General features: G+C 41.5%; 1 protein-coding gene across 3 annotated transcripts in view; it reads right to left on the minus strand.

The window, feature by feature from the left end:
* Positions 1-13,413, minus strand: part of ARFGEF2 (ARF guanine nucleotide exchange factor 2) — a 49,977-nt gene that overhangs the window by 15,364 nt on the left and 21,200 nt on the right. For all 3 annotated transcript variants that reach the window (XM_081916606.1, XM_081916605.1, XM_081916607.1), the window contains 14 exons: positions 12,578-12,717; positions 11,858-11,966; positions 10,832-11,033; positions 9,863-9,974; positions 9,247-9,452; positions 7,759-7,843; positions 7,489-7,660; positions 5,047-5,198; positions 4,581-4,709; positions 3,620-3,778; positions 2,367-2,514; positions 1,804-1,903; positions 831-871; positions 183-352 (listed from right to left, as the gene is read on the minus strand). In XM_081916606.1, the coding sequence (XP_081772732.1) occupies positions 183-352; positions 831-871; positions 1,804-1,903; positions 2,367-2,514; positions 3,620-3,778; positions 4,581-4,709; positions 5,047-5,198; positions 7,489-7,660; positions 7,759-7,843; positions 9,247-9,452; positions 9,863-9,974; positions 10,832-11,033; positions 11,858-11,966; positions 12,578-12,717 (1,925 nt within the window). The remainder of the gene's footprint in view (positions 1-182; positions 353-830; positions 872-1,803; positions 1,904-2,366; positions 2,515-3,619; positions 3,779-4,580; positions 4,710-5,046; positions 5,199-7,488; positions 7,661-7,758; positions 7,844-9,246; positions 9,453-9,862; positions 9,975-10,831; positions 11,034-11,857; positions 11,967-12,577; positions 12,718-13,413) is intronic.

The following is a 13,413-nucleotide window of genomic DNA, read 5'->3' on the forward strand; positions in this document are numbered from 1 at the left end:
CTACCTAGTAGTGTGGGCAGAATGGATTCCAAGTCCATCTTGTTCAATCTAAGTCTATATTTCATTTTATGCCATCAGAGATTGCCATGTAAATTTGATGGGTCTTGAAATGAAGCAGTTGTGTGCATGCTAACTTGGGAGTTTGAACCAGAAAGGGAAACAGGTTTCAAATGCTGAAATACCTTATTGAAATGATCTCCAATGACGTGCCATATCCTGGACCACTGCAGCCTAATTCTGTTCATGTTGTAATAGGAGATCTCAACAATCTTCTGCAAGCTGAACATGCGTGGATGGTGAGGGGAAGCTAACTCATCCATGGAAACAGCACACAACCACCGAACGAAGTCCACTGAAAATTTTGAGACCAAACATGTCAGTAAGACTGAAATGGTACAAAGCAATTATTATTTGCCTTAGGGTATTCCCCCCCTACAGGGGACACAGGTGGCGCTGTGGGTTAAAGCCTCAGCGCCTAGGACTTGCCGATCGAAAGGTCGGCGGTTCGAATCCCTGCGGCGGGGTGCGCTCCCGCTGCTCGGTCCCAGCGCCTGCCAACCTAGCAGTTCGAAAGCACCTCCGGGTGCAAGTAGATAAATAGGGACCGCTTACCAGCGGGAAGGTAAACGGCGTTTCCGTGTGCGGCTCTGGCTCACCAGAGCAGCGATGTCACACTGGCCACGTGACCCGGAAGTGTCTCCGGACAGCGCTGGCCCCTGGCCTCTTAAGTGAGATGGGCGCACAACCCCAGAGTCTGTCAAGACTGGCCCGTACGGGCAGGGGTACCTTTACCTTTACCTTTATTCCCCCCCTCCCCCCAACATACATACCTATAGCATTTCCATCCAGTCTGGTTGAACCTGTAAATATTCTGTGGGATAAATTGAGATAGAGTTAATTCTTAAGATGCAGAACATTTGGGAAAGCCCATTACGTATTATTGTAAATTTATGTGATGTTAGAATGAAGAACACTGTTTTTCCTGATGGGGCTCAATGCAACATACAGAAAAAAATAGAAACTGTTAAAAGCATAGAAGAAACAATAATTAAAAACAATTAAACATTGATAGAATTTAAAACTATATGTATATGTGTAAGAATGTGTGTCATACCAATACAGTGGTGCCCCGCAAGACGAACGCCTCACAAGACAGAAAACCTGCTAGACGAAAGGGTTTTCCGTTTTGGAGGCGCTTCGCAAAACAAATTTCCCTATGGGCTTGCTTCACAAGACGAAAATGTCTTGCGAGTTCCTGCGGGTTTTTTCCCCTTCCCCCCCTTTTCCTAAGCCGCTAAGCCGCTTAACAGCTGATCCACTGATAAGCCGCTTAACAGCTGATCGCTAAAAGCCGCTAAACCGCTAATAGCGCTAATCCGCTAAGCTGTCAATGGGCTTGCTTCGCAAGACGAAAAAACCGCTATACGAAGAGCCTCACGGAACGGATTAATTTCGTCTTGCGAGGCACCACTGTAATTACAATAGGAAAGTCTTCACTTCATGCAACTCCTAACTAATTATGGAAGGGTAAAATGTGCCGTGCTGTGTTTAAGAGGGGAAGGACAGGGGCATCCAACAATAGCAAAGACAATTTCTCTGCTCTTAAGTCCCAACTTCTGATCCCCTCTCCCCTTTTTTGGTATCTTTAACTACTCTGCATCAGAGACCAGAAAACTGTTAATTTTATAAGCTTGAGTTAAAATAATGGTTTGTATCTAAAAACCTGTGCCACAGCCTGTTGTGATAATACTGATAGTAAGCCTTTCAATATTTCTTTTTTTTTTTTTAAGGTCACTGTAATACCTGTCTACTGCCACCACCACACTTTGCGAACTGGTTTCTCCCACAGATTCCTGAATACTGGCAATTTGCCTTCTATCAACACCTCCGCCAACGAAGTTACCTAGTTAGAAAGAAATCAACAATTGTTAAATCTAACATGAAATATATTACCATCAGTGAACTACCAATACCATTTATAGACTGTAAAATCAAAGGAACAGGCTCAAAGAATAACAGCATCTAGCGGTCTGAGAATTCACCCACCAAAGTGGTCCTCTTATAAAATACGGTATTGTACGTGATGCAATAGTTAAGGAAAGCTTTATTTCCTGTTCCCAAAATGACATGAATAAATATATCACCCTGCATGAGCTATATATGATTAATCATCTACCCTTGTTTCTTATTTCCAAACCAGCAATTCAACGAGCCACTGCCATTAATTACTTTAAACAGAGGGTCTTTAAGGTTAAAGCAGTCTGAAATCAAGAAACAGGTAATTTGTTATGATGACAAATGCTTTTATTTAATTAACCTGAATCCTTAGGCATGAGAACAGACAGAGTCAAGGCTAATCTTCTCACCTAGTCCAAGACCCATGAACTCTTCTCCTCCAGATGTGAAGCCTTTGAGGCTGCCTTCTCTTTCGCGCCCAGATCCAGACAGGTAGCGTGTTTTAACTCCAGTCCCTATGAGCTGTGCTAATTCCAGCTGGCTGATACATTTCAAGATCTAATGAAAACAAATGCGCATTTCAGTACTGAAGTCAGCAGCTACAGATTGCAGAACCAAGAAAATGCCTCCAATGCAAATGCCATACTCCACATCGTCAGACCCATCCCCATTCACTTCTAATGCTAAGGAATTGCTGTGCACGCACTTCCACTGCTCCACTTCAAAAACTGCAGTTCTGACATATGTATGCAATCCAGGCGAGATTGTCCAATAAGCCAATTCCTGTCTACTATGGATGGCTGCAGCTCTTTGGGTTCTCAGCCAAAGGAGTTTCCTACCCGATCATTTTAATTGGAAATCCCTTCTTCCCCAAAGCCACAATCCCTTCTTCCTCAAAATATAGCTCTTGGCACATTGGCCCATTAAAGTCATGGGGCGGCAGGATTAAATTTGCAATGCTATTTCAGGACCAGGTAGGTTAAACCCATGGAATTACAATTCACCTAATATATAGTTGGGCAGGTAGAGAGGATTTGATACTTCATTGTGGGTCCTCTGTCTAGCAGACAGAGCCAATTAGCACTTTAAGGAAACAGATAAGCCATTTTGAAAAGTGGAAGGCAGTTATGGAGAAATAAATGTTTGGTTTCTTTTGACAAGCCTATCTCAAGGAACCTCAAACCCCCATATCCCAGAAAAGTTGATGCTGTCTTGAAATTCACTTTTCCTAGGCTTGGCAATGAGAAGGGCATGTTCACAGAATTGCTTTGTGTACTTTAGCAGTGGAGAACGTCTAGCTCTCCTTAGGCCCAGCGAGACTGTTTTCCCCAAGCCACGCCCACCCAATACATGTCGTCATATATTATGTCAAGTGTGGGGCAGAGAAAGACACAGCTTCAAAGGAACCATCTAGAATATCAGAATGCAATTCCAATTGCTCTTTGGAAAGCAGGACTCTTATTTGGCACTGTTAAAATTTGGTGCCAAATGCAAGCCCCACTGGGATTGGTTCCTCATATAAATGCAATGAGAGGTTTTCTGCATCAATTCTGAGACTACAGAAATGCATAAGTATGTAGAACCTGTATCAGCAGATCAGTCAGATACAGCAAGACTTCTTCAAAATTGACAGCACACTGCAAAGGCGCACATCCTTTCTTACCTCATGCCAGGAATTTCCAAGGTAGTTGCCATCAGTGTGGGCCACTGTAATGAGGGTCTTAATTGTATCTATGTTTTTCTGTTTCATTTCTGTGATGCTGGAGCTGGCAGTCAACAAGGAAAAGCGAGCAAGTGCCTGCACATAAGCATCTCGTTCAAGCTAAAATGTAAGAAAGAAAATTCAGAAGCAGAAATAAACCATGGTAAAAGACAGGCATGTTGCATTCCTCACCCCCACCACTCCCGCCAAAAACATATATCTCAGGAAATAAGCACATGGAGTGAAGATGGCATGTTACTCAGTGATGGCATGTGGCTAACGTGGATACGGCTCCAGACAAGAAAGAGTTCTGTGGATGGAATAATCTCTTAAAGCAGGTGAAAAGGGAATAGGATGTATATTCTGCAGTGTTTTCTAAACATCAAAATCTCTGAAGCACCCTGAAGATCTCTAGTTCAGTGTGCATTTTGGAGAGATCTTGCTTTGGGCTCAAACAAGCCCCAAATCTGACAGATGGCTTTGGTTCCTGGGTTGAGGATTCATATAGCTCTTTTTGCACACCCCTACTACATACAGCAGGGACGCGGGTGGCGCTGTGGGTTAAACCACAGAGCCTAGGACTTGCCGATCAGAAGGTCGGTGGTTCAAATCCCCGCGACGGGGTGAGCTCCCATTTCTCGGTCCCTGCTCCTGCCAACCTAGCAGTTCGAAAGCACGTCAAAGTGCAAGTAGATAAATAGGTACCGCTCCAGCAAGAAGGTAAACGACATTTCTGTGTGCTGCTCTAGTTCGCCAGAAGCAGCTTAGTCATGCTGGCCACATGACCCGGAAGCTGTACGCCGGCTCCCTCGGCCAATAAAGCGAGATGAGCGCCGCAACCCCAGAGTCAGTCACGACTGGACCTAATGGTCAGAGGTCCCTTTACCTTTACCTACATACAGCAAGCCTACTCTATACCAACCTGCATGCCAAAAATACAGGCTATTCGGATGGCACAGCGTATTCCTTCCAAGCATAAGGATGCAACTTCAGTGTCATCACAGTTCTGAAGACCCACGCTATAAGCAGCCAGTAACGGAGTCCACACAAGCTATTAAAAAAAGGACGGGGAGAGGAAGAAGGGAGAGGCTTTAGTGAATCTGGCTTTTTTAACCCAACCATATTTTGCCCCAGAAAGTTATTTAATGTAGACATAACCCAAGTAAAAAAGGAACATAGACCAGGAACATTACAATATTTTCGACATTCTTGACTATCTTCTGACTGTACCTTCTCCCCTCTGTTATTTCACACATGTCAAGTCTATCTCTGCACAGCCCCGCAAACCCACTGTTTCTTAAATGAATGCTGTGCAAATAGGGTCCCAAGACAAAAGGATGCTTAGGAAGTCTGACCTCTGGTTTCCATGACTTCAGTTCCATACTCACTTTGAACATGGGCCTGACATGATCCAGGTGAGTTGCACTAGTAAAAGGTGCCTTTGCATGGCTCACTGCCTCCATTAGAGCTTTAGCTGTCTTTGCCATTTGCTCCATCTCCAGGTTGTACAACAACCTTCGCTGCTTCTCACTGGCTACATCTAAAACAAAAACAAAAACCCAAACCCCCCACAAAGTTGCATTAAATATCTTTTGGCACACCTACGCCACATTCCAGACAAATCAAGAGTATGTAGTCTTTAAAAAACAAATCCTTCTTCCCATATCCACCAAGAAATTTATGTGCAACTTAAGAAATCCATACATAATTTAACATATTAAATACCGAGGATATAATAAATTCATTTTCATTATGTTTCTGCTTCACTTCCCAGAAAAGACCAACCTCTCAGTTTCAGTTAAACATTGTAACAATTATACTGTTACTCCTTGATGAAGTCATGACGTTTACCAGTGCTGATTCAACCTTATCAGCCATTTTAGAAATGGCAAATGACCCACTATTCAAGTTGTGTTACTCTGGCTGGTCCCAAGCAGGTGTAGCAAGAAAAGAAGGCTTTTGGTGCTGCTTCATTTTGACCTTTTTTTACCCTGTTGCAGAAGGGGGAAAAGAACTGACACAATTGCTTTGTTCCCTCAGGTAAATGTGAAGAAATCCTGCAGTGTTTGAGTGTGCAACGGTTGCTGTCAGTGTTGTTCTGCTGCCACAGCTCCCAGTACAGCTTTCTGAAGGAGGTAACAGAGGACTGTTACCAATGTTCGCTTAGACCCAGCCATATGTAATATGCTTTACTGTTACTACCATTACTATTGCTTTATCTGGGTCGTGATGGGAGGAGCGGGTGCAGAAAAAGACATCCCCAAGGGAACGGAGACACTTGATGGGGTATTTTGGGGAAAGTTTTGTTGGGAGTTTTTGCTGTTATTGATATTAATCTTTTATAACTTAATTTTTATGTGGAAATTGTTCAGTTTGGTTATGTAGTTTTTTGTTTTTTTAAAAGCGTTTATTAATTTTCCAATTAAAACATCTAATTAACATATCAAATCAAATCCAATAAAAATAAAAAACTAAAATTTTAAAAAAATCCAATTGTCTTCCAAATTGTAGTAATTTTTGTTTTGGCTTCCCACAGTCTGAATTCCGAATCGCTTTCAACATCATAGTCCTGCCTCTCATCATCATCATCAGTGTTTTTCATAATTCCATATCCGATCTTTTCCTCCACGTTTTGACTCTGGTTCTGTGATCCTCATTCATGTCAGAAGACAGATACTTTTTTTCCTATGTAGTTTGGTTATGTAGTTTTGATGTGTTTTATTTATTTTTATGAGTATTTTGCTATGTTTGTAACTATTTTTTTTCATATTGAGCATTGTTTTAACTGTGGAAAGGCGGCAAACAAATAAAATGATGATGATGATGATGATGATGATGATGATGATGATGATGTGGGAAGAATGACCACTCGGTGACTAGTTTTCTTAAGCCCAGTCCTTAGGAATCACTTCACCCAGCAGGGTGGGCAGCTTAACATGCCAGTGAAGCTTTCCTCTGAGGCAGCCACAAGAATCTCATTCCCCTCATCTGAGCCTCCTCAACTGAGCTATGCGTTAAGAAGAGATCATCTGTTTTAAGCAGCTATATTCCTGTACTTTCTCTTTCCTGTGGCAGTGGTTTGACTTTTAGGCCGCAATCCTATATACATGTACCTGGGAGCAAGTCCTCTTGGACTCAGTGGGACTTACTACTGAGTAGGTAAGTACAGGAGCATGCTGTTTATTTCAATCTTCTAAGACAGCATGAAGTAAAAGGACTTTATATGTCAGCTTGAAACAATCTCCCACCTAACTCCACCAGGTAAACAGAGGTGTGATGCTGAACATTCAGAGAACACAGAATCATAGGCCTGGAACAAGCCTGGTGTCCTCCAGATGTTTGGAACAACTGCAACCAGCCCCAGTCAGGATGGTCAATAGGCATGGTGGGATGATGGGAGTTGTAGTCCAAAATTTTTGAAGGGGAATTTGGGGCAGGAAAGGAAGCCTGCGAAGTCTAAAGCACCGGCTCCAATGCAAGGTCAGCCAGACCAGCAACAGACTATTTCCCTCTTGTTTCCACAACATCTGGAACCAGCTCCTCCTCCAAGAAGCCCAGACTGGAAGCTTATGAGTTAAGACTGTTTCACCCTCACAACAACTTTCTGAGGCAGCTGTGGCTAAAAGATACACTGGCCCAAAGTGAGCCAAGTGATGCCAGAGCAAGGATCTGAACCCAGACTTCCTTAGGCCATATCCTCTGTCCACCATACCGCCTTGGTTATTCTAAGTATCCTCTGTGCCAACAACAGGAAGTTAGCAAGTTGAACAATGAAAACATACTAAACCAAAGCCTAGGATTATTGAGGGTTCTGGGTTTAAACATCATACTTGGCTTAGTAGACTTTGGTGTGATTGCATATTCTTTCGCGTCCTTCATTGCAATTTTCTTCCCTTCTATTTCATCATAGATGGTAGATAAATACTCTTCTGGAAGGTCTTTGCTGTCATTGATCCCACGATTCATTTTTATATATTGCTCTTTCGTCATCTTATTCTTCACCTGTTATGGCAAAACAGTCAAAAGCTGTTAAAGAAGTTGTGAGTTACTTAGAAGCCCATTTGCAACCATTCGGTATCATTATATAGATACACACATACCTGGGGACTGTGCAAGTCTGTTGTCAACATTATAATAGAATATGCTAGAACGTAAGCTGTGTCGGCACTAGCAAACAGAATTTGACTGGAAAAGAAAGAAAATCAGGTTTTTAGAATCCTAGGGTATTGTTATTATCATCTCTTCATGTGTGCATTTTCAAAACACCATTAGAAACTCTATTACAGCATTTCCTACTGAAATGTAGACGCTGTTCATTGAGCTGTGACTATAGACTGCTCCGGAGTCCATAACAATTTGGCAAAATATCAACAGGGAACTGCCAACTAGGATAATTATCACTATGTTCATCCAGAAAATAGCTATGCTTGCAGAATATCTAGCACTGGGAACCAGCAGCCAGATTCTTCCTGAGCTCTTCCAAATCCAATGTCTCCCCAGTGATCAAGGGTCAAACTAGATGCAGTGCCATTCAGGCAATTACTGATTGTATGAATGGCTTTTTTTTAAAAAAGAAGGTAATTCAGGTGCGGTACCCCTCACCAGTTTTCCATCAGAAAAAAAATGGTAATTGTCCTGACCTGACAGAAATGAGAGCAAGGAACATGGTTTGTCTGTCTCTGAATTTTGTGTTTCAGCATTCTCTGTGCACCCTTGCCCTGTCTGAGGCCTAATCACTGACCTTGATTGTTCTGAAACACTGGAAATAATGTCAGGAAAAAATGAGTGCCTTGAGGCGAGACAGGTGGAAAAGAAACAATTAGTTTTAAATTTATTATTAGGCCTAGAGTTTTGAGGATGAAGAAAAAAAATGCTTTGTTTTTAAGATATTCAATTATCTTATTGCACAAAGAGAGTGGGAATCGGAGAAAATGCTTTAAATCTACTATATTTTTCTACTGGTTTTAATATCATTATACTGGAACTGAAACATAATGTTCATGATGTAAGTGTATGTGCGTAAATAATAAACAGCCTTAAACATCCCTACTGGATAGGTGACTTAAGCTATGTCAGGAACAAGTGAACTTATTCTATGTAAGGTGGTCCTGTTTGAAGTATTCATCAAGTCCAGCTTCCGGTTGGTTTCTTTCAAAGTTGCAGCCAAGTTCTAATTGATTGGGGCGGGGGGAAATTCTCATATATAATAAAAAACAAGGTGTTGAGGATTCTAAAAGTTAGGAGTCCCCCAAGCCCTGATGCAATGCCTGGAATATACGGCCACTGACCCCAAAATAGCAACATCAGCTTATGAATCAGTTTTCCCTTAGGTACAGATACACTTCCCTACTTTTCTTAGGATTCTATGGTCTGGCTACAGAAAGGTTTTGCTTTTAGAATATGTCAGCCATATCCTATTTTTGAATAATATGGTATTCTACGCATGGTATTCTACAAATTGCTTTTGCTTGATGAGCTGGATGACTAAGGCTACCTCGCCAGTCTTACTAAACTATATCTTCTCCCAATCGCTGCTTCCAAAAATGCACTCATTTCTATTATGATTTGTCCAATATCTTTCAAGTTACCCTTGGTTGCATTCAATATATCTAGCAGCAAACTTTTCCATTAGTCTGTCAATCTTCTGAGCTTCACCAGGTAACCGAAATCCTTCCAGAAATATGCGTAAAGCAGAGACAAAGTCTTTCCCGCAGAAATCAAGCAGGTCTACGTAGGCGTACATCACCTCCTTGTTAAACTTGTTACTGTCCCCCAGAAATTCTCCCACCTGGCTCTAACAGAAAACAAAGCAAAGAAAGAAAGAAAAAGAAATGTATGAAATATTGTAAAGGTAGCAACTTTGATAATTTCCCCTCTTACAATCCAAATATATTACATTACAAAATCATCATGTTTCACCATCACGTTCACTTTATGTTGTGAACCGCTCTGTGATCTCTGAATGAAAGGCATATACAAATTTAATTAATTATAATGAAGTGATTAAGGACATTTGTCACTCCATTAAGTAGCATTAGCTGTCAATCTGGTTATCAATGCCTGGTCCCGAAACGCCACCAAAAGCCTCATTAGTGTGATATTTACACACTCACATCCCCACATGGAAACAGCTGTGAAAAGCATGTATGTGTATAGCATTAACAAAAGCGTGTGATTTTTGAATAATGTAAGATTCAGCCTTACAGAACTCAGGCGCTCTTCTTGGTGCAGAAACTGTGCTATGTCTTCTGCTGTTACTCCAAGCATTCCCTGTTCCTGCAAATACTGCAGTCCTCTCTTGGACTTTTTATTAAATCTATAGTTTAGAGAAAGGACAAGGAGGAAAGGGATAGATCAATCTGATGCAGAAAAACAGTCTCCTGAACTCTCAAACACTGACAGAAAATATCAGAAAACAATAAGGTTTAGCATAATTGTTATTAATTTTATAGTATTTTGACTTCCTCTTGCAGCCCTAGCAGGCCCCTTTCTAAAATGTAAAATTAAAAACTTATGAACTACAAACCAGAGTTAAACCTGAACTGGAAATCCCAGGACTTCATATAGAAATATATTGACAGCACTGTATAATTTTAAGGGATATTAATGGCTAATGTAGACACACAAAAAACAGAAAGCAGGTGTTCCTTTTAAAGGGAGTTTTACAAGTTGTAAGAATGGACAAAACAAATGGGAAGGAGTTACTTATGCTAAGTTGGATGGAATTGGCTCCGTAGGCACAGAAGTGTTAAATCAACTAAACAGAAATGTTTAACAATCTTTGTTGAACATTTATATATTTCCTAAAATGTATGCACTGCTTTATTTTGTAAGCTGCTCTAGAGTTTTTTCAAATATAAATTCATAAAATCTGGGGAAAAATTACAGTACATTAAAAGATACAAGAAGTTAAAATGCTAAAACAGATTAAAATTCACTTTTGCACTCTTACATATTCTGAAAAATGGGAAATTTACTGAATGAATACAAACGCCAAACACTCAATGCAATAAATTATTTGGCACCAATCTGAAGTTCAATTCTTGTTGATTGCTTGGTACCAGCTTACTTTTCTTTTCACTGTTAATATGCACAGCAAATAAAGCAGTAAAAGTTTAAAAGTACAATTAGAAAAGCCATTTTAAAGCTACTTTAGCAATAGGTTCAACTCACAGTTCAATCCCGTGCTCAATTATCTCTTTTTGTTGCTTGATCACCTCAAATTGTTCAGGATCATCAGGGACAGCAGTCTGGGTGCCAACACTTCCAACTCCAGAGGAGACTGTTGAATCTAAGGAGCTTGCGCTACTTCTTCTTCCCCCGATATCTAAACATTTGACTTCCCCCATTTCATGTTCTGAAGGCTTGTCTGGACCTGCATGTAAGAAAAAGGACGTAAAGACATATTCCCAAATAATGCGTAAGTAAAAGCATGTGGGCTCTCCAAACAGACGGACACTCACACCAGCCTTGTGGTCTTAGACACAGCTCAATACGTCAGCCAATACACCCAGCCACTATCTTCCAAGTTTCCCACCAGTCCAGAAATTGTCTTCCTACAGAGTGTATTGAGGTACTCTGAATCTGACCCAGAGACCATTCTGGGCAGACCATGCCCACCTGTCAGTTAGCTGACGTCATATGACATCATGCATGGACACCTGTGATCTCCAATGCAAGCATTAAGTGCCAAGATTGGAGATAAACACAGTAGCCCCACGGCATTAGGATCAAATACAGACCTCTACTGGTTGCCAAGGGCTGAGATTCGTACTACCTGACGTTGTATGATTGACATGGGTTGCCATGCCCAACTGTCAAAAATGGCCCACAGGGGGCAGGCCAGTTTCCCACCTCATCTAGATAAAGAGCCACAGTTGCCCAATCACAAAGGGAACTTTTCATCTTGATAATCCATGAAAGCAAGTGAGGAGGGTACTATTGCGTTCAGGGCCTGCTTGTGGGCTTCCAATAAGCAGCTGGTGGGAATGGGATGCTTGATTATTAATTATTCACTGGCAATCCCCCGATATTAAAAAGTCACAAAACTTGCACCAGAAAATTCTAATTCTATGATAATACAAGGCCTAAAATAAGAAGCCAGCTTTAGGTAACATGTACGAAGCCACAAATCATTTCTCTCTGGCTTCCAGCTATTTTAAGTAAGGTTTTGGATACAGAGAAGGTTTGATTTCTCACCAACGCTGGCCTGATGGTTGGGGTTCACATATAGGTCTTTGCTCCATTCTACCATGCACTTTAATATAGAGACCAAACATTCAAGACCTTTCTTCCGTAGGCTTAGTTCCTGTGCACAAAATATGTGGAGAAAGAACAATTACAATGTAAACAGGTCGAGATCTTTGGAACCTCAGAATATTAAAAACAAAAAACAAAAAAGCCATAGCCTTTCAGCTATTTGGGGCCTAAGTTGTTTTTGCCTTTAAATGCTACTGCAAATACTTGGAATTTGGTTTGGGAACCAACCGATAACTCAGGCTTCCTCAAACTCGGCCCTCCAGATGTTTTGAGACTACAATTCCCATCATCCCTGACCACTGGCCCTGCTAGCTAGGGATCATGGGAGTTGTAGGCCAAAAACATCTGGAGGGCCGAGTTTGAGGAAGTTTGCAATAACTGATGCAAGCTTTTTTAAAACTGAGGTTATGTGAGCTCTAAATGGAAACCCAACCAGTAATCTGGCTGCTGCATTTTGGAGCAGTTTCTGAGTTATCTTCAAGGGCATTGCTTTACACTTCTGCTCAAGTTTGGCTCCATGTTCGATTGTCATGAAACTAAGTGCACTCCTAAACTCTTTGCGAGCAAATAGACAAGTGGATGGAATACATACAAGATACTAATACAAGGCTGCCAATATACTTAACTGAACACAGTGGGAATTGCACGAATGAGTCTTACCTGCAGCGGTGTCATGCCTAACTCATGTCCACTCCTTCCCTGGGCAATTTTAGATAAGTCATTTACTAGCCGTTCAAAAATATTAGCAGCATTCAAATCACAGTCATAGTTCACATATATGTCCACCACACACTGAGCATCTAAAACAAAACAAAACAAAAAAATAGATTATGAAAATTGAGTTGTCTGGGAACAATGTATGCAGACAACTGACTATTGTGACAGGATGCACCCCCCCCCATTTAATACCTATGAAACGTACTGGGGAAAAGGGTGAGGAAGGGATAATGCAAGCCATTGTTTGAATTATTATATCAGAGCTGGGTTACATTTTCTGAACTATTTCCCCCACATCAAAAAAAGGTCTGCGCTAGTAGCAAAAAGCAAGACTAGGGCTGTGCATATGCACTGGTGGGAGAGCCAGGCTTGCTCTGATGGTGCATCTGTGCAACTCTGACCTTGTCACAGCAATGCCCCATGCCTGCCACATCTAGGTAACAAGCAATTTTGGAGTCAGGAAGCTCCACCCCACCCCACCAGCCACTGCTGGAAGGCAGGAAATACTCAGTTGGCATCCAAACCCCTTGAAGATCCCTTTTTCCACCACTTCTTTGCCTCTATATTCCAAACACCTCCAGTGTCTGCCCTTTGGCTAAACTGGACATGAGAGAGTCCCTGCATAGCCAGAAAGCACAGTGGATTGATTACTTTGAACCAATCACCACCAGTCTTTAGCAGACCTCCCACTAGTTATGGGGATAAATACTGCAAAACCCTTAGCACAGTGAAAGACACCTACATTAGCTGCTTTTATTCCCTCCTGCTATGCCTGACAT

The sequence above is a fragment of the Podarcis melisellensis genome (assembly GCF_964234715.1).
Source record: "Podarcis melisellensis genome assembly, chromosome: 6".
Taxonomy (NCBI): Eukaryota; Metazoa; Chordata; class Lepidosauria; order Squamata; family Lacertidae; genus Podarcis; species Podarcis melisellensis.